At 43.4% G+C, this 21,936-nt stretch overlaps 1 protein-coding gene across 1 annotated transcript in view; it reads left to right on the forward strand.

The window, feature by feature from the left end:
- Window positions 1-1,426: 1,426 nt before the first annotated feature.
- The window catches only part of Frmd4a (FERM domain containing 4A), a 581,879-nt gene continuing 561,369 nt past the window's right edge, over window positions 1,427-21,936 (forward strand). Inside the window, exons 1-2 of the mRNA XM_058575149.1 lie at window positions 1,427-1,685; window positions 2,160-2,297. Coding sequence (XP_058431132.1) covers window positions 2,253-2,297 — 45 coding nt within the window. The 5' untranslated portion in view covers window positions 1,427-1,685; window positions 2,160-2,252. The remainder of the gene's footprint in view (window positions 1,686-2,159; window positions 2,298-21,936) is intronic.

Raw genomic sequence — 21,936 nt, forward strand, 5'->3', positions numbered from 1 at the left:
ACACCTGACCTGTCCATCTCTCTGAAAGATACGCCCACCCTCTGCCCACAGTAGTCATCCCTTGCAATAGCTCTCCTACAGTTTATTTTCCTTAGGTGTTCTGTACTTTCTAGTTACACAGGGCATATAAAATCAGAAAACAAAGTCATAAAAACAAACAACATGTCCTGCTCTTCCTCAATTTCCAGCTCAAGAATTATAAAGTTCTGGAAGTCAAAGCAGACTCTCCTGTCTCTGTGCCACCATAAGGGTTTTTTTTTTTTTTTAAGTCACATTATAGCGCTTGTCACATCTTGTATCACACACGATTCTTGTCACCTTCTCATCACAGATGATATATTAAAAGTCCCTTGAGGTTGGAGGGACGATGTAGACGCTCCACAGAAGTCAGCAGGTTACATTTGGAAATCTACCTATAAGGTTGGGTTAGGCTTGGGTTCCTTAAGGAAGTATCATAGACATGTTCATTAAACCACCCTTATGATTTATAAAATATGAACATCAGTATTGCTTTTTGAATATTATTATGAAATCCACCCACCTGTCTGGAATGTTCCCACAGCTTTGTGCAAAGTGACACACAGTCAACTTGATTTTGAATCTCCAGGCACTTGATAGCAGGGAGTGATATGCTCTAAGGTTCCCGAGGTTAGTGGTGGTAGAATCCACTCAGATCACATGGTAAAAAGGTTCAAGGTCAAACATTTTCTAGCACTTACTCTGTCAAGCACTGTGATGATCAAATAAATACTTTTAAAAGTATAAAATTTACAGGGACAACAACTGTACTGTACCCAGAAAGATGTAAAGGTTGTTGATTTCTTCCCCCAGTTTCTCATTTAGAAAGTCGGTTTCCTGATTCCTACCTTTAACACTGTCCAGTTAATTTTAAGAAATTTTGGAGTCATTAGAGCAAGTGAGTGAAGGAAGAAATCAGAAAAGGACATGAAAACTGTTGCCGGAAATATCCGTGATCACCATTTTAGTTGAGTATGTGGACTCCATAAGAGCACAACATGTTCAGCCTTGTTCATAAAAAGATGTCTGGATTTACTTCAATCTCTGGGCAGCCTTTTGAGCCACTCATATATATAAAAAGACTGGGCGGCCTTTCTTTCTTCTTCTTCTTTCCATTGACATCTTCCAGGGAAAATGCTCCACAATATGATTTTCAAGGCTAATTTGCCTTTTTGTCTTCGTAGTGTTCCTTACTACAAATTAGCTTCCTATGCCCTCCCTTCCCTGAGCTAGGGAGGATCCTTCAAAATTCCTAACTGGCAGCCCTGTGGAGAGATGGGAGGGAGGGAGGAAAGGGAGGGAGGAAGGAGGGAGGCAGGGAGGGAGGGAGAGGTAGAGGGTGTCTATGCTGCATACATGTGGTACAGGCAGGGAGATCAGGACGCTAACAGAAAGGCAATGTAATTCTGTGTTTCCAGTAAGTATGTTAGCCCTGCGGGGAACTGAGCTGGCCAGTCTACTTGGAGAGGAAAAGTAGATTTGGGGAAGGTGGAAGGGGTCAATTCATAAAGTGACTTCTTCCTCAGCTATGATAAGAGCCTTTGCTGATCTCCAGTGACTGTCTGGTACCTCCTGGTCAGATTGGACTCTGTCCCTCCCAGATACTTGATTTTGTGAAAGGGACACACCTATCTGCAGGAAAGAAGACACTGACCAGATTGCAAGCGGTAGGTTGTGACATTCAGCATGTTTATGCAGCAGAATTGCTGAGAGATGCAGGGTGTGTGTGTGTGTGTGTGTGCTTGGGCTGGCTGATTTATCTGCAATAGGGAATGTTTTATTTTAATTGTCAGTTAAAAAAAGAATTGTTGCTGAGGCTAAGGTAGCAGTGAAAAATTCTGTGCTCTGAGCTTTTACATTTGTGTTTGATGTGGTTTCGGTGCTTGTGCAGTTTAGAGAAGCTAGCAAGGGCTCACCTTTAAATAACCTGCAGCTTCCTATTTTCCTCCTCTCTCTCTCTCTCTCTCTCTCTCTCTCTCTCTCTCTCTCTCTCTCTCTCCCTCTCTCTCTCCCTAAGCACAGCTCCCACCCCATCCTCTCAACATCCTCCTTCACTCCTCCCCGCCCCATGGGAAATGCGGCCCAGTTTCACCTTGAGCCTTTTGCACCCTAAGTCTGGATTCTCGGCTGGTTTACTGTAGGTGTTTGTGGATACTCTGCAGCTGCCCTGGCCCAGGCGGACTGACTCAGCAGGAGTGTTTGTGCATGGGAATCGGCATCCGGCATCCGAGATCATGGCAGTGCAGCTGGTGCCAGACTCTGCTCTCAGCCTGCTGATGGTGAGTGTGCTGGGGAGGAGGTGGGGCCCGGGCAGCGCCTACTCCAGTCTCCCCTGCCCACACTGGGGGCCACTGCTGCAGCTGCTGCAATGGCTGCGGACAGGTTAAACATTGCTCTGCTTCATCCTGCAGCCTCTTTTGAAATGATTTCTTGGGTCAGAGTATCAGCATGACTAAGCATTCCCAGGGAAAAGATGCAGTAGGTTTGCCATTTTAGAAACTTGTTGCTGAATGCTATTTTGAGAGACGTGCTTGCAAACAGGTGCTAAGAGCCCCCCAAAATAGATCACTAGGGTGTCTGGGGGGGGGGGGCTCCTGTATCCTTTGCCCCTAGTCTTTTAAATTAAAATCCAGAGAACCTTGTTTGTTTGTTTGTTGTTTGTTTTCTTCTGATGACAGCTGTGGAATTTTTGTCCTCAGAGTGATTGGATAGTCTCTTCCCTCCAGGAGCCCATGTGTCTGCTCAGATTTCCCAACAGAACCTGGAGAGGTTCACCGTGGCCCTTGTGACTCTTGGGCTACAGAGTTGGAGGAAACGCCTCTCCCATCTATGATTGACAGGAGGTGTTGGCCGGGGTGCCCAGACATTTATATGTGTGTGAACCACTGACCTACTTCACTTCCCCCAGCATGATTTCCATCATGTTAAGAAAGCCCTGGCTCTTAGCATTTTAAAGCAAACACAGACCATGGCATCATCTGCTTGTAATCTGATTGGCTTTTTTTTTTTTTTTTTTGTCTGACCCAAGGTTATGAGTTTGCTTTTGCTGTCATTTTGCCCTCTCCCCCATCCTCTGCCATGTAGCTCACAGGTCAGGGTAAAAGGTTGCTGGAAGTAGCATGCATCAGCTTGGCACAGGAATGTTCCCAACATTTACACAAGAGACTATAGAAAGTGCTTCTGCTGGGCTTATTGATCTGTTTTCTAACTGAGAAGGGAAATGCAGCTTGGTGAGGCCTGATGAGTTTATTAGGGTGACTTGGAGGAGCAGGCAGTGGGGAGCCTGCCTCGCGGGGGACGAGCCAGGTCAAGTTAAGAGGAACAGATATCTGGTGCTGTTACTCAGAATGTCATTTGGCCCACAGAGGCATTTGAATTGTTGAAATTGTATGGGCCTCTGTGACTTTGGGTTTCACTTGGGGAGAAGTAGAATTTTCTGGAGTTTGCTCTTTACCCATTTTTCTTCCTCACTAACACTGCTGTCAAGACACCTTATCTTCTACAGCCTACTCACTTCAAATGTACTATCTGTGAGAAGCAGGGACTGCTAGGGTCCTGGAAGTCTGGGTTATGTGCACGGCACTGATGTGCATGCATGCACCTACATGTTATCCAGGATGTTCACATAAAGGAAAAGTTTTCTTGAAAAATAGCTCCAGAAAGAGTTGGGCCTGCTTGTCTCTGCCTGCACTCAAGCTCCCAAATATTATGGTTGCTGTGCTGGTGGTTTCTGCCATTCGGATCTTATCCTTCATTTATCAGTGGCCTCTGCCCTGAGATGTCTCCCTAGAATTCAACTCCTGCTTGGATTAAAGGATGGGGTTCGCCTCTCTCTTGGAAGCTGGAGAGGTGGCTCTTGACACGGACGGACCATTAGATGAGAGCACCCTGGAGCAATATGTGTAATTGGAGGCACTGTGCATTCTTCTGGTTCATGTTTGGTTTGGGGACATTTTCCCCTATGGACTTTGATGTTCTTTTTAAAGGGTAAACCCCAAAGTAATTGCTTCCCTGACACATTGCATGATGAGTCTCAAAATTTATAAGCAAGTAGAAGAGAAAAGAAAAGAGGAAAAGAAGCCATTTAGTGGAACTACTTTGGCTGTGAGTTCAGGAAGGAAGCTGTAAACATTATTATTTATTAGCTCATTAATCAGCTGACCAGTTCTCAGCATTTATCGAGCGTCTGTCACTGGGGAAAGTGGTGTGGTGTAATAGGGAGCCAGAGCTCACAAATGCACGTTTCAGGGAGAGTCAATACCTGGTAGGTTGGTTGTAATTATCTTTTTGTACTACAGAGTCCTTATGTTGAAGACCAATGGGGAAGATCAACCAGCCATGCCCCTTGCTTTTGGATAAGGAGGCAGAGCCAAAGTTATATTTAGTTCAGAAATGATGCTAGGAAAAAATATGTTTGTGTGGTTCTGGAAGTGGCCACAGAGTCTGGAGGTTTGGAGAGCCCTGCGTTCTGTCTCCAGCCTTGCCACTTGTTGGGTCATCTCGTGTAGGTCACTCCCTCTCTCTGTGCCTCAGTTCTGCCACTTGCTGAGGGGGTTGTACTAATCTCTAGGGCCCCTTTTAGATTGTGGAACACAATTTAAGATGTTGAAGGATGATGTCTAGAAAAGGTCTCCTGGGTAGCCAACTTGAACTCTCATTCAGCATTTTGTCCACATTTCCAACCTACCATGTGACCAGCGTTGTCTTCAGAATGGTGGGATTTATCCCAGCCCATATGGCTCTTCTGCCAGGGAAAGTATATTTCATGTTATTAGCTAAATGGACGATCATGGTTTCTTCTCACTCTGCTGTCAAGAATCCTACCCTAGGGAACTGGTGACCTTTGAATGGTGCCTAAGGTATCTTTCCAGGCTGGGTTTGGGTCATCTGGGAGGGTTGGGCTAAGAGCATGTCTTGACCCCCTCAAGGTGGGAGGACCTCTTGCTTGTTTGTAGAGAGTAGCAATGGGCCTGAAGAGCATCCGTGCAAGGTGGGGTCCCCCAAATGACCAACGAAGGGTGGACTTAAAGAGAAGGTGGAGATGGTCTCACATGCCCCCAAACAGCCCTCCTCCCACATCGTAGCAGGAATCTGAGGCAAAAGAAGATACCACCGTATTCACTGTGGTGTAGGGAGCCCTCAGCTGGATGTGACTAATCACAGAGTAGGAAGCTCTTGGCTGTGTGTCATTTGTTGAAATCACATGTGTTTCGGCAAACTGCAAGGACTGGAGTGTCCTAGGGCTCAGGATTTCTTGCTCATTTCTTTAAATCCAGAGTGGAGATTGCAGAGTTAAGGGGCTACTAAGGTGGTTATGCCTTTTTATTTCTTAGATTCTGAAAACACAGATCTTTGGGACAGCTAGATTAAAATAGCTTTTAATTTAAGTCAGCTAGCTAGATAATAATGCAAATTATGCTTTTCTGTAAATAGAGTGTCTTTACATACATTAACTAATGTAATCCCTTCCAGGACTTATTTTTAAGTAAAAAAAAAAATAGAAATCAGAATTTGGAAATGTGTCAATGGTTATGGCTGAAATTGATGTCTCAAAATGGTTCTCTGAGTGCCAAGCCAATATTTTTCCTGCTACATATCAAAACTCAAGTGCTTAATTCCCAGGACCTCCTACACTTTGGATGACCCTCAACTCTGAGCCAGTTTGCATTTTCTAGGTTTCTAGGTGGATAATACTGTCTTCCTGTTTATCACCTATTATTTTCTATATTGAAGGGTAAACTAAAAACGATACCACAAGTCTAGGTCAAGATGTCTGGTTTGACTCTGGCACGTAGAAATTGTTTTATATTCATAAAGGACTTGTTGCATTTTTTAAGGTCTCTCTCTGTCTCTGTTTTTTTTTTTTTTTTTTTTTTTGACTATGCTTCTAGGATGTTGCCAATAGTTGTGTTTTACAATAGGGAAATTTAGTATGTAAAAACTCCAATTCACAAATTAGAGAAACTAGTGGGTGATTATTTGTAATGAATTAAGTATGTGAATTAGATGACTCTGAAGGTGCTTTCCATTGTAAAAATTGTATTTCTTACTTTTAAGCTTATTTTGAATATACTAGCTGCCTGGTCTGTTTTTAAAAGAATCCATTTGATAACTTGCTGTTGTATAACTTTATCTCCCTCATTTTATTTTATCATAATTTTCATTCTGGGCTGGGAAGGTGGCTGGGAAGGCTGGGAAGTGGTAGAACACTTGCCTAACTTGCAGAAGGCCTTGGGTTCAATGGCCTGTGCCAGGAAAAGAAAGAAGGAAAAGAAAAAACTAAAATCAAATTCTCCTTTCCTCAGTCATTTTCCTCATTTGGACATTTTTCTTTCAATTAACAAATATTTGCTGTTAATTAGATCCATCCATCTAATATCTGTTCCATATAAGAAACATACAAGCCAGTCACCAACTTGTATGATCTAATTGGACAGAGAAGATGGAGTATATGGGAACTATAATTCCACTTCTTTCAATTAGAAAAGTAGAGAAAATTCAGAGGATCACATGACAACTGTAACCAAGTGAGCCCTGGAGCATACTCAGAGTTGAGGAGGGGGTTCTTTATTATTATTATTATTATTTTAGTTGTAGATGGACACAGTACCTTTATTTATTTATATGTGGTGCTAAGGATTGAACCCAGTGCCTCACATGTGCAACCCAAGTGCTCTACCACTGAGCCACAACCAGAAAGAGATTCTTGAAGAATAGGTAAGGAGTTGGGGGATGGATGGGTCAAAGGAGCAGAATTAAGGTAAGGAGCGTGGTTGTTACGTGTGATGTTGAACTATTTGGAAGATGAAGAGTTGACTGGTTTGGACAGATTTCCTGTTGGTGACGAAAGGTTACAAGGTCTGAAAGGCAGGTGGGGTGTGAGCAGGTTCCTTTAGTTTTATTACTATAATCTAATTTTCCTCTATATTTGACCAGACTCTATTTGGAGTTTTTAAGTGGACCTTGTTAGATTCCAAATGACAAAAGGCATAGAATAAAATTGATTTCTGTCTTGATAAATCTTGTTTTTGAGTTAATATTAGTAATCTTTGTATTTTTCAAAGTGCTTTGACTCTTTCTTTCTTTTCTTTTTTTTTTTTTTTTTTTTGTTACCAGGGATTGAACAAAGGGGCGCTTAACCACTGGATTACACATCCCCACCTCTTTTTTCGTAATTTATTTAGAGATGAGGTCTCGATGAGTTGCTAAGTGCCTTGCTAAGCTGCTGAGGCTGGCTTTGAACTTGTGATCCTCCTGCCTCAGCCTCCTGAGTTGCTGGGATTATAGGGGTTCGCCACCATACCAGGTTGCTTTGTGTCTCTGACCCAGCAGATGTTCTCAACCCTGCAGGCAGGCTGGGTATTCCATCATCTTGTTACATGATGAACTTGGATCCAGAGAAGTTAATGGCCCAAGATGCCTCAGACAAATTGTGCAGAATATGAGATGCTTACCCTGCATTTCATAATGATTAATTCATAAATTTGAAAAAAAAATGTTATTACAAACTATGGAGATTTAGAGGATAATAATGATATGGTAACCCAGGATGTAGCTATCTAAAAGATTGTATTCAGAGTAGGGTCATCTTAGTATTAGGCCTATGGCAGAGGCCCTGGATGTTTGGGTAGAGGGTAGAACTGATTCTTAGTGTCATTTGTCTTTGTGGGTTGTCTAAAGTAAGCTAACTGTAAGAAAGTTTCTGGGAACTGGTTATGTCATTATGTCATTATTATATTGCATTCAGGAGCTAAAATCTTCCTAAAATTCTATAACCATCTTATAAACTGTAGTTTTCCAATGGGTATATCTGAAATCATTTCATTACTAGTTTTTTTTTTTAGTTAATGTCTAATGTACAAATGTATCTCTTTCAGTGGGTGAAGTGTGAAGTCAATGACCATAACTCTTTCAGACCATGTTTTGTTGATCTTTAACATTTTACTTTCTGACAAATCTGTTTCTGTGAGTCTAAGCAACAGAGACTGACTCAAATCACCAGCATTAGCAAAAAGGGGAACCTATGACCCACGTAGCTGGGGAGTCCCAGGGGAGGCTGGATGGAGGACCTTGAATGGCAGTGTCAGAACTGTTTCTCTGGCTCTGCTGCACCTTGACTCTGCTTTTATCTGTGTTTCTGTGTTGACTTTAGTCTCTGGCATATTCTTTCCCCAAAAATCATTCTAGGGTCACTTGTCCTCAGATCTGGTGAAGGCAGGTCAATAAACAGGACTTTCCTCACGTGTTATCATGAAGCGGCCAGCGTCTCGCCAGGGGTCATTTTTCCTGCCCAAGAGGGTGTAAGCCACTTGAGAAAATTAAAGTCTGAAATAATTAGTGAAGAAATAAGCGACAGAGTCAGAGAATAGGTTTTTTAAAGCAGAGCATCTGATAGGTCCAGCCCACACAGGAAGTAGAGCTGAACAGTTTAAAAATGGCTCCGGTTGTTTATTTAAGGGGGTACATCAGAGGCAGGGATAAGATTTCAGGGGCAGAGTCTTGCTTCATAATGTCTTGCAGTCAACAGGTTGATTAGCATCTTGGCAGGCTACATCCATCTCTGAGAGGCTGTGTGGCTATATGGCTGCAGTGGGTCACCCCATTTTTGGAGCTGTGTTGGGGCCTTTTTGAGCAGAGCTGAGTTCATATGTAAAGGGTGGTCTTAATATGGGATTGCCACTATAAGTTCCCAAATACCAGATCTACCCCAGTGCTGGCTCCAATGCTGGAAAGTTCCATGCATAGTCCATGGATGGCTCTTGACAATGTCACTATTCACAAGCTCTGTCTGTCTCTCTTGGGTAACAGACTTGTCCTGAGGGCCAATTCTTGGTTTCAGGGATAGGGATTTCTGACCAAGCAGGTTAGAACGTGTGCCCAGACCTGTGGGGAGGAAGCAGGTGTATCGATTAGTTGATACCTCACCTGGTATCATATGGAGTGGAAAGGGCATGCTCCTGAATGAGAAGAGCTATTGACAAAAAGGGGCAGCTTAAAAATAACAAGGGAAAGACATTAGATTGTTATTACAGTGTTCTGCACCTTATGTACCATTGTAGGACTCTTATGAAACTAATCATGGAGGAAGCATCAGTGACTCCTAAATCATGGGTTTAGTTCTCTCAAAATAAATATAACTGGAGAAATCCAATTGTCAGAATATTTTATGCTAGGTTGAACAAGTCTCACCATCTGTAAAATGAGACACGAAGAGCTACCCCATAAGATTTGGGCTAATTCAATGAGACGTGCATGCAGTGTTTGGCCACTGTTTTTTGGCCCGATGCAAATGCATAGTAAGTTTTAGTAGTTGCTTGCTTTGTCTTAAAATGACAGAAATGGCCATCCATTCCAAATTTGTCTCATTGAACTCCTGCATGAGAACCAAACTCAACATAAAACAAAAAAGAAGTTGCCCAATTCTGTCTTTTGGTGTTCCATTCTGTGAGCAATAAATGACCATCAGTGGATAAACAGCCAATGATTTTTAAAAAGCAGATATTCCTAGGGTCATGTGAACCATTCCAGTCATGAACAAATTTAAATTACATTCCTCCCTTAAATAACTTACAAAATTTTCTAATCCTCTGAAGAGAGATGACTAAAATATGGACGGCAATATGTTCTCTCTGGCAAATGTAAAATGTGTGCCTTTCAGGCCTGCTACGCATGATGGGCAGCTATTAGTGCATCTCTGCTAAGAATTAATTGCATGGCTGCTTTCTGAAGCTCAGTAGTGGTTTGGAAAGCGCACATTGCAGGTGGAGGTAGCAGTTTCTCATTGAATTTTATGCCAGCATATGAAGTCTAATGGAACATATGGTATTTAGACTGGTGGTAATCAAAGGTCCTGGAAATGTGCCTGACTGAGACCATGTGGTACACATCCAGTGAGGAGACTGAACTCCAATGTCAAGGTAACTTTGGTTTGCAGCTCAGACTGCCTTGAAATGAATGAATGCTCTTTACAACCTGGGTATCAAACTTAGTCTCACAGCCTAGACCTGGGGAAGCAGTTTCCTGAGTGGCAGACCCAGTTCATCTCCTCAAGGAAAGTCATGTATGTCAGCGGTTTTAAGGATCATCTGAACAGCAGTGGTGCCCAAATTGTGTCTCTGGCTAGGTCCGACTGCAAATCCAAACACTTACTGGATTTACCCCTCTTGTTATCCCATAGGTACCCCAAACTCACCTCCCCCCAGAGAAGATTCCGTATCTTCTCCCTGGTCCATAAACCTTGCCTTGGGAGATGGTAGCATGGTTTTGCCTGTCCCCTGGGACTCATCTTGACCTTTTGCTCTCTCTCATCCACCTGGTCCAGGGGCAGCCTACGCTGCTTCTGCTTCCTCCATTTCTCTCACCGGCGGCCTCCTGCTCAGTCCCTCCCCTACCTTGAATTTCTTGCCCAGAACCTCTCCCACCTGGGCTCCCTGCAGAGCTGCTCACCTCTCTTCCTGCTTCTAGTCTCTTGGCACTATTGTGTGTCCTCACTGCTTTTCCCAGAGGGAATTATAAAGAGAAGATCTAAGTTCTCTACCTGAAATCCTCCAACCACACCTGGTCATACAAGGGATAAGACTCAGGTTTTTAATATTTCATATTACTCTCTTAAAGACCTGGCCTCTGTCCACTCTCCCAGCCTCATGTCCCACATCGATCCCTCCTCTACCCCTCAAAATACCTGCTTTGGCAGTGTTGAACTACACTCATGCTTAATGACAGGGATCTGTTCAGAGAAGTGCATTGCTAGGTGATTTCATCATTGTACGGACACCATGAGGTGCACTAACGCACACTGGGACAGTGTGGGTTGATTACTCCACGTGGCCTCTTGATCCTCTCCTGAGACCTGGTCAATGTGACATGGAGCAGGCTGCATATCAAAAAAAAATTTTTTTTTACAATAAATAGGAGCACACTAAGATAAAGATGAAAAAGTGTAGCGTAGCAAATACATAAACAAATAATTCAGTCATTTTTATCATATTCAAATGCTATGCATTATAAACTTGTGCACACTAAACTTTTAACCAGCTGGCTGCACAGTAGGTGTGTTTACCCCAGCATTGCCACAGGCAGGTGAGTATTAGGGTGGCTGTGATGTCACCAGGAACAGGAAAATATCACCTCTGTTATAATCTGGTGGAACCATCATTCATGTGGTCTGTTGTTGACCAAAATGCAGTGTGTGACTATTTCTATCTCCTACAAATGATACACTGCCTCAAATCTGTGTGTGTCTCACTGTCTGGAGTATGTTCTTTTCTCTGTCTGGATTGTTCATTTTCTTGTGTTCCTCTTCACTTTCTCCTTCATTTCACATAAATATATAGGCTTGTATTTATTTGTGTATATACAGATATATAGACACATAAATATACATAAGTTCACTATTGGTATGTGATATTTAACATGTCTCTTTTCCTTTATAAATATGTTTCCTTCATTCAGTCATCACATACTCATTGAGCACCTACTGTCTCCTGGACACTGTTCTGATGTGAGGGATACAGTGGTGAAAAAGACTGATAAGGCTTTAGTTGTCTTCAAGCTTAGGTTCTTCTTGGGGGAAAAAAACAACAGAAAAATAAGCACATTGAAAATAACTAAAAGAACCATCAGGGAGTGATGGGTGCCCCATGGTGAGTTAAAACCCATTATTAGCAGCAGATGGTGTTAGGATGACAGCTTTAGGGCAGAGGGTGGAGGAAGGCTTTCCCGAGGAGACAACATTTCAGCTGCAAGGTGAATGACAAGAAGAAATCAGTGGTGAAGAGTAGTCCTGGGTTGGGCATTCCACCAGGGCAAAGGCCCTGGGGCAGGAAGGAGTTCAGCAGGCTCCAGCACTTTGCACTGTACTCGGTATATATGCTAAATTCAGGTGTTGATTTATCACTCTCTGGCTCTGGGGGGAATTTCAGGTAAGCACAGAGCACAGACCTTGCCTCAGCACTCACATCTCATCAGGGAAGAATTAATGGTAAGCTTTTAGGAAATACCATACAACAGAAAATGGCCCCACATCAAAGGGTATGGCACTGACAAAGTGTGAGGAATCCAGAGGAGTGAGATCTAGAGATCCAATCAAGAAAGTTTAGAGGAAAATGACATGGGGCCATTTTGAAGAGTGCATATCATTAAAATTGGGAAGAGGAGAAAGAACTTCTGAGACGAGAGAGGGAGAGGAGAGAGGGTGGAGGGAGAGGGGTTGGACTGAGTCAGGGCAAGGATCCAGGATCGGGGTTGTGGAGGAGTGATACTGGCTCAGTTGTTGGGACCAGAGGAGAGAGGACATGGTAAATGCTCTTGCAAGAAGTTGGCTTGGAGCCACGACACTTAGGAGCCTCTCTTTTTGGAAGAGACTGATGTAATGGACGTAGGGCTTGGGAAGTTCAATCTGGAAGTGAAATGCAGGGTGTGCTGGGGAGACCAGAGGGGGAAAGGTGCATAGAGTCAGTTGTATCAGGGGGTGGGATGAGGCAGGCTGGATGTGGCAGTGAAATGAGAGGGCAGGAATGATTTCTAGCGATATTCTGAGGGGAGACTCATCAGGACTGCGTGATGGATTGGTGATGGGTGACCATGTACAGGGAGGAGCAGGCTGGGGACTGCAGAGCGCTGGCAGCCCTGTGTGTAGGGAGTGTCGCATACATGACAACAGAGGGGTGGGAAACACAATTTGAAGAATAGGTTGTGGTTCACGTAGCACCTCCAAGTCGAAGGTGCTGAGGTTACAATGGGATTTCCCAGCAGACATGCTGAGGGGCAGTTGGGGATACAGGATGAGTCAGGTCTAAGATTAGATTTGGGGTAGGGACAGATCTAGGAGTGACAGTAGGTGCACAGAAATCCCAAAGAGAGACTGGAGAGAGGAAAGAACAGAGGCCAAGCCTTTCAATAGCCCTGGTTAAAAAGAAGTTCTATGACCTTATATTGTAAGATGGCATTCTTACAAGACCAATGTTACCTTGACATTGGAATTAATTTACCTCACATTGAATGTACCACATGGCCTCACTGAAGCTGTGTGGGAGTGTTTTTGTTTTTATTTTTTTCCCAGATGCAGCTTAAATGCTGTTCCATTAGATGACAGCACTTTCTCACAGATCTCTTTAGGGCACCGTTGAGCTAGGAACATATATGTAAGAACTATTACTGAAATGGCATAAAGTAGCTGTATGTCTCTCTCTCTCTCTCTCTCTCTCTCTCTCTCTCTCTCTCTGTGTGTGTGTGTGTGTGTGTGTGTGTGTGTGTGATGCAGGGGAGGGAGGGGAGAGAGGTGCCATTTTTCTTGTTGAATACCCCCCCACCCCACCCCACCCCGCCATGCACACACTTGGTGACTTCAGAACTGTCTAGTCTTGCTTGCCAACCTGTCCTTCAGAAACTCCAGCAGGACACAGAGGTGATGACTTTTCCCTGCCCCACACTGAAGACTCAGCTGGAACAGTCAGGGGCTGGGGTGACTTGGCAGCTGGGAGTCTGGAATCTTCTGGAGGCACCTTTGTTCACATGTCTGAGGGCGGGCACTGCCATCTCCTGGTTCTGTTGACTTCAGCACTGATTAGGGCTTCTTTATGTAGCCTGGGCTCCCTTAGAACATGGCTGCTTCCAGGTAGCTGAATGGACACAGCGGCACAGGGTCCAAAACTGAGCATCTGAGCTAGCAGGGCAGAACTGGATTAATTCTGTGTTGCAGCCTCAGAAGTCACACAGATTTGCTCACTAAGGCCATTTGTCACTAAGGCCATTTTCAAGGGGAGATGATTTAGACCACCTCTGGATGCAAGTGGCCAATTATGTCATGTCTAAAATTTCCATGACCTGTATGCATTCTGTGTATCTTGATTTCCTGTTCCTTGAGGGGTCTTTTACTTTTTGCATTACTCAGGATCTGTCTGTGGGGCCTGGCTTTGAGGAAATATTTTATTAATATTGATTGAATAATAGGTGGATATCAGAGATGTCAATTTTTTTTTCAGATATTCATCCATAATCTGAACATTTGGAGGTCACATGTGTTTTGTGCCCTGCTGTGCCTTCAGAGAACACCAATGTGTGAATGAATCGTGAGGAAAGCTCTTCTTTGCCTGCTCAGTGACCTCTAAATTCCCTGGGTTTAGTTCTCATTGATGGATGGAAGCTGATAAAGCGATAGTGTTGCTTCCTTTACTAGCTTGGTATTTGGACTAATAACTTGTTTTGTGTCTCTATTGCCCATGTGTCAAGGTACAAGAAGGAATATAGCTTGTTATTAAGACTAAAACGCTTTCTTCTCTTCTGAGGAGTGTGAGTATAATTGAGCTGTAATGAACATGGCTGAGGTCATTTCCCAGGAATTAATGAACAAGAGAATGTGTGCATGGCCTGAGGCTGGGTCTTTGGTCGTTAACCTAGTTGGTCATTAATACTGGCCAGGAATGCTTTACGCGAGGCCATTACAACTCGCGCCATATGCTGCTACAATTGGGAAACATAAACATTACCTGTGTCAATAGCTATTTGTTTTCTCTGTGTTCTCCATGACTACAGGAGGAGGCAGCCTTTCGAATCCCCACTCCAAAGGCTTGAAGCATCAAGGGCAGGACGGGTGTGGAGCTGAGGGCCTAGGAAGTACACCTTCTCTTCTGCAATATGATTATTATTATTGTTTTTATTTTTCCGGCAAAGAATGCTCTAAATTCAGAATGGTATCTGGACAGGGCAATCAGTAATCTGAGCTTTTTCAAGTAAAATCTGTGAAAAATCTTAAGTAAATCTTAATTTTTTGACAGTTTTGACTGGCTTTTCTCTTCAAGGAGAAAGCTCTGGCTTTCTCCCCTTCTTCCCTGTCCTTTCCAGTCTCTGTCTTCCCCTTCCCTCTTCTCTGTTCCTTTTAAAACTGTTTATGGAGGATATCAGTCAGAGGCATTGGGGTCGGTGCTGAGGATCCAGTTGAAAAGGTCAACAAACAAACAAACAATTCCAATACAGTGAGGTCAATGTTACAGCAAAGAAATAGTCGAGGTACATAGAGCACAGGTGTGTGGTTCAGGGACCCTCAAGCGGCACTGGAGTTTGAAACATTTTGAAGAAGTTTGGTGAATGTGGAGGTGGGAGAGGTGGGTGATGGTGGTGGATGATTCCAGGTACAGGGAACAGTCTACACACATGCAAAGGAGACAATTGCCTGTCCCAGCAACTGGGGAAGGTGAAAGGGAATGGAGGATAAAGTGCCCCAAATTTGGCTGGAGGCAGACACAAAATCCATTATGAATACATGGTAAGAAGGTTGAAGTTGATCTTGAAATTTTGGGGGGGAAATGCAAGACACAGGGGGGAGTACCAGGTATTGAACTCAGGGGCACTCGACCACTGAACCACATCCCCAGCCCTATTTGTATTTTATTACCGACAGGGTCTTACTGAGTTGCTTAGGGCCTCACTAAATTGCTGAGGCTGGCTTTGAACTCTCAATCCTCCTGCCTCTGCCTCCCAAGCCCCTGGGATTACAGGTGTGGGCCACTGGGCCCAGCCTTGATCATGAATTTTATCAGAAGTCATTAATGATTTTAAGCAGGAAAGAACATAATGAGGGTTGAGCTATACAAATCACTCATGAAATAACAGGGAAGATGGATTGAAATACACCATGAACTGGAGGGGAGAGGCCTGGCTACGAAGGAACAAAAGGCATATAACTGAGCTGAGGCTTGGCCTGAACTGATGGCAGGCCAGTGAGAGCAGAGGAGAGAACAGAGGCCAAGCCTTCCTATGGCCCTGGTTAAAAAGAAGTCCTATGACCTTGTATTAGAAGATGGCTCTCTTACAAGATCAAGGTCACCTTGACATGGGAATTTATCTACCTCACACTGAATGTACCACATGGCCTCACTGAAGTTGTGTGGGAGTGTTTTTGTTTATATTTTGGCCTGCCATCCATTAAGGCCAAGCCTATTGCTCAGTTATATGCTTTTTGTACCTTCTTTTTGTCACTCCATGTGGAGGACAAAATGAGAGAGAGAGGTGGTTCATATGGGCTCCCATTATTAAGACCTGCTCCAACAGGCTTTAAAATAGCAGAATTCTTGAGTTCAGGCACTAAGTCTACATGTGGAGCAGTTTCCAGGCTCTGGCTCTGGCTCCACCCTCACCCCCACCCCCTTAAACTTTGGGCTCTGCTCTTATCATGAGCTCTGTCTTCTGTCTGGCTTCCCTCAGTGGTCACAATATAGCTGTCAGCAGCAACTGTTCAACATGCTTCCTTATTCAAGCTGAAAGGGAGACAAGAAACCTCTCTCCCCCAAATTGCAACAATAAATTCTTTATTTTCTTTAACTTTTCAGGCTGGGAAATGCAAGACACAGGAGCTGGCATTGGGCAAGGGCCTTTTTGTGCCGTCATCCCATGCAGGAGGCAGAAAGGCAAGATAGAGCAAGAGAGGGCTAAAACAGCCTTCTTAGAAGGGCACCAATTCTTCCCCCAAGGGTGGTCTATTCACCTCTTAAAGGACCCATCTGTCACAGTAGCAATTAAATTTCCACTTGAATTTTGGATCAGATGAGCATTCAAACAATAGCTATCAGATAAGAGGCCTGGGATCACCATGCTTGGCTTAGGTATATTGGTATTTGGTCCTGAGGCTGGAAATGGAGTCAGTTCCCACTGTCTCACATTAAAGGCAGGAAAGGAGATGGTGTGGTTGCTACCCAGGCAGCAAACATGTCTGCTGCTAGGGCCCAGAGGAGGATATCCAGCCCACCAGGAGAACTGGGGAAGGGAGGTCAATATGTGGATTCTAAATTTCTTAAATGCAGGATTACATCTGCTTCCCCATTGATTTCCGCTCTTAGCTAAGGACCTGCACATAGAAAGTTCTCAGAAACATTTGTCAAATGAGGAAAGGCATCAGGAAGAGAGGGTATCTGAATTTGATAGTACAGACCAAGTGATGAAATAAAGGAAGAATTTCAGGCAGAGTTAAAATATCAGTAAACACAGTTTTACAGTTGCATGAGACATTTCAGAAAAGTCAAGAAGTTTAGAGTTGCTGGAGCAAAAATGAGGAACGGGTGACAAGGTTGGAAAGGTAAGGGAGGATTACACTCTGCTAAAGACTTGACCCCTGTCCTGTAAATTATGAAAGAAAGACATTGGACCAGTTTTAAGGAAGAGCATGGAATAGTCCTGTTTGCATTTTGACCAGGTCACTCTGTTGATAGCGGGTAGAAAACTGATGCAGGACAGGAAGGATATGGTGGAATCAGCTTTCATGGTATATATGAGGCAGAGGGAGGAGTCAAGATGACTCCAGGTCTTTGTGTTGGGTGAGCAAGCAGATGGAGATTGCAGGAGAAACAACTTGCAAAGAACTAACTGTAGGTTTGGGACATATTCATCTCAGGGCCTCAGGAGGCATTCTATCAGAGGTGGTTAGCTGTGGCTGGGTGTATGTGTGTGAAGCTAAGGAAGGTGTCTGGACTAGACATGCTGATTAAGGGTCTTCAGAATTCAGGTGATGGTTATAAAAAATGAGAAAGGATGAAAACCAACCACAGAGTGGAGACTGGGGAAGTCATGAGCCATGGATGAGCACTTACAGTGAGAGGGTAGAAAGAGAGCCCATCCAAGAGGAGATATAGAAGAACGAAAAAAGGGTTAGAAGGAGGCCAAGGAGACTATAATATCTTACATGAAAAGGGAGGAGAGGCCTTGAATGAAGACAAAGACGGAGTGTCAAGTGCAGCAAAGAGATTTTACTTAGTGGAATTTCCAGTCAGTACAACATGAGGACCTTTTGGTGAGATGCTTTGCCAGTGTGACAGACTCAGGAGCCAGGTGGCAAGTGAATGAAGAAGGAATAGGATGTGAATAAGTAAACAGAAGACCTAGGAGATGGAGAGGGGAGACATTGGATGAGAATTTGAGGAACAGGAGGAAATGAAGGAGGGATTTGGGGAATGCGGAAATTGTAAGCACAAGAGATCCGTGGAGGCTGATCATCCCATCGCTGCTCTGCTATCTGTTGCTGCCGCAGACAATGCTGATCTTGGTGAAGACCCTGACGGGCAAGACCATCACCCTAGAGGTGGAGCCCAGTGACACCAAAGGCAAAGATCCAAAAGGAAGACATCCCCCCTGAACAGCACAGGTTGATCTCTGCTGGCAAAGATGGGTGCACCCTCTCTGACTACAACATCTAGAAGGAATCCACTCTGCACTTGGTCCTGCGCTTGTGGGGTGGTGTCCAAGTTTCCCCTTTTGACATTGACAAGTTTGCATTTGAAAAGTTTCATTGCACTTTTCTTTCAATAAAGTTCTTGCATTCAAGAAGAAAGAGGAGGAGGAGAGGAAATTGTAAAGCACAGTTACAGACTCAAGGAAAGAAGTTCACGTTCATGGAAAGATGAAAAATGTGAGTGGGGTGGGTATGTTGCAGGGCATCCCCCCATTGATCCAAGAAGGTGACAGGGCCTCCAAGCATCATGTCCATTATACCTGTGTCAAAAACCAGAAAGAACAGTAAAGAGGGCTCGCTTTGTGTCTCTTTATTTTTATGAAAGAGGAAAGTCTCTTCAGGAAGCTCCCCAGGACATGTCTGCTTATTTTCTATGGGCCAGAACCATTTATGTGACATGTTACAGGTTGCTTGCCCAGCCCCCTGCCACAACCCCTCTGCAGAATTCTTTCCTAGGTTATAGAGATGAGGGATCTAAACATACATCTCCTAGACTCTTTTGCAGAGGTTACGTGGGTGATCCGGCTTCTCCTGCAAGCAAAGTGGGAAAATACTAAGTTTTTTTTTTTTTTTCGATCTGCTCTTGTGAAAATGCTCATGTCTGTCTCTGATGTCAGAGGTGGTAATTCAGTGACAGTAGTAATTTTTCTGCTCTATCAGTCCTGAGGTTGGGCATTTTTCTTCATTGTCTGATTTCCGACATATTCCTAAACGTTCCACTATCTGGTGATAAGTCCCTTTGTGTTGAAACTAATTAGAATGAATATTGTCTGCATCTAAGAACATTGAACAGTGAACAACCTAGGCTGCTGCAACCAAAACGGAAACTGGAAAGAGGAGGCCACAGTTTTAGGATCCTCCAGTAGGGGAAGAGGAGTAGGTTCATGCTATTGTGTGAACAACTGAAAACATCTGTAGATAAGTGTGCATGTAAATAGAACTAAAAGAGCTTTCTTCTAGTTGGTACATGAGGTTTTTTTAGGGGAACATCAAAATATTTAAAACACAACCATCTTTCTGTGAAAGTCATGTCCTGAAGAGCTGTCCGCCCAGAACCCAAGCCTATTTCACCTCTACTACCTCTGCTGACACCCACCCCAAAAGCACCAGTCAGAACCACCTGTCCAAATCCGAGCAGTGACAGTTACAAAATAACTGGGATCTGATGAACAAAATGAAAAAGAAAAGGAAGGAGAAAAGTGACCTTGGTAATAAATATTATAATTTTAATTATGATTATGTGGACAAACAAATAATGTGGCAAGGACGTTTTTGCAACTCTTCCTAGATATTTAGCCATTTCAGTCTTGGATCTAAATCCTTTCAACTGCTAATACTGTTTTTTTATTTTAAAAATAAAATGCTAAATATGATTCAAAATATTTAAAATACAAAGGGGTATATTATAAAAATAGGTTTGCCTCCCACTCCAGGTAGTTTCTTGTGTATCCTTCCAAACACACTCTACATATATGCAAATCTTTCCTTGTCAGTTCCTATAGCAGTAACTTTATTTTTCCTAAAGGCTGCACAATATCATATTGTATGAATGACATATAATGTATTTAATCAATCCCTTATTGATGGAAATTAGGCAACGTTCAGTATTTTATAACTGCAAGCTGTCTTCAGAGAACATTCATGTGCATACATCTTTGTTCACATAGCTGAAATCCTAGACGGACAATGCAGGATCAAGAGTTTATCATCTTAATTTTTTATAGATATTGTCCAATTACTATCTTCAAAAAGGCACCATGCAAATTTGTTTTATTTTAATTCTATGTTCAAAGCTCTAGTTAAATAAAGAGCCAATTTTAATCTGCTGGTAGGAAGTACGGGGACTATAGGAAAAGTGAGCTATTCTCCAAAGGGTATTTAGAATCTTACTGTATAAACAATTACAGCATTAAATGTCTGCAAAATTCAAGTGGCAAATGAGCAGTGAATATCAATTACACATCTGCTGCAGCTCAAAGGCAGATGGCCTTTTAATTTTATATCCCAAGAATTATACCCAAATTTTATTCCCTTTCTCAGAGCGCTCTTTCTTTTTATTTTCACTGAGAAAATGGATTATTACACTTTTCAAATATCAAATTAATTTTAACCTAAAGCACGGAGAAGCTATCTAGCACATCTTACTAAGCAGATATCTAGGATTGGGATTTAATTCCTGAATACACATTGATCCCTGATAACTATGTAGCACCAGGAGTTCCATACAAGAAGATTTGAAGACATGATCCCTATTTCAGTGACCCTGCAGTCTAGGTTGAGAAATCAACATATAAACTTACACGGTGAAATGAAATGCCAAATGATGAGGAGTATCTAACTGCCGTGCTGTGGAATTCAACTGCTTATGCTTGGAAATTCAAAGAAGGAAGAGACGGCTTTTTGTGAGAGCTATCAGGGACTTATAGTCCACAGAAGGGTGTTGGGTTGACTTTTGGGGGCAGGAAGAAGATAGAAAAGCACTAGGAAGCACATGGTGGCTGCCATGAGCAAACGGAAGTGAGCAAGTCCTGGGGTGGGAGATAGTGACATTGAGGGGTAGCATCTGTATGTGTGAGTTTGGGTGGGTGGGGTGGGAGCACAGCACAAAAGGCTGTAATAATATTATACAGGAAATAGTATGAGTGTGATATGCTAAACAGGGTATTTGGAGATGGAAGGTGAATAGTATATGCAAGAAGGTCCCATAGAAACAAAATGGCCCATGTTCTGGCTTGGAATTGGAACCTTCGTAATGTTCCACACTTAAAATGTGACCCTTCTTATGTTGCAAAGATTTGTGACTTTATCTGAAGTTGTTGAGTCTGCAGAGGTTGAGATGCTGTGTTGCAGGACCTGGGTAGGTATCCAACAAGCATTTCTTCAACTAAGAATGGTGTAGAAGTGGTGGGAGAAACCCAAAGTTGGGGAGAAGGTGGGAGGCTCTTTCAGAATTCCAGGTGAACAGCCACCAAGGGCAGTGCTTGTCATGTGCCAGTCATGAGGGACCCCTCAGGTGGAACTCAAGAGTTTTCAAGCCAGAAACCACAGGCATGGTGACATGAAGAAGGGGAGGGGAGAATCAATAAAGCAATCCAATAAGTACTGAGGGTCCACTGTGTTCCCAGTAGGTGCCGGAGGGGAGCGGAAAACTGTCCAAAAGAACTGCTCCATTCAGGGAGTCATGTTGTGGGCAAATTGAGTGCCTAAAGAAAAGAATGACAAGGACAAACGGAGAGCCCAAGAGAGATAGGCATAAACCATGTGCTGCAGAGGTTCAAAGAAGAAACAGACAGGGGCGTCAGGGTGACATCAGAGGTGGTGGGCCTCAAGGATACATTAGAGTAGAACTTGCATGGTTGGAAGAGAGGGACTGGGGAGTGACATACCAGCACAGAGTTGACAAGGATGAAGGACATCACAGACATGCTGGAAGAACAATCACTTGTTCTGGGAGTTCAGACAGATGGAGTACGGGAAGGGCCAAGAAGACAGGGAGGAAATCAGGGGCAAAGGGATCTTCCTTCAGTCTTTGGATTATATGCTGAGAAGTTTGTTTTAAAATAGGAAAAAAAAAACAAAAAAGGACCTGCTACATATGCTTGAGCAGGAGGGCACATGATGAAAGAGGACTTTACTGGGAAGGGGAAAGGGTGGTGGGCCACCAGTTAGGAAATGGTGGCAGGGGTTTGGGGATATGTAAG

Source organism: Marmota monax, unplaced genomic scaffold, assembly GCF_021218885.2.
Source record: "Marmota monax isolate L192 unplaced genomic scaffold, Marmota_monax_Labrador192_F-V1.1 WCK01_AAM20220418_F8-fsc00090, whole genome shotgun sequence".
NCBI classification, from domain to species: Eukaryota; Metazoa; Chordata; class Mammalia; order Rodentia; family Sciuridae; genus Marmota; species Marmota monax.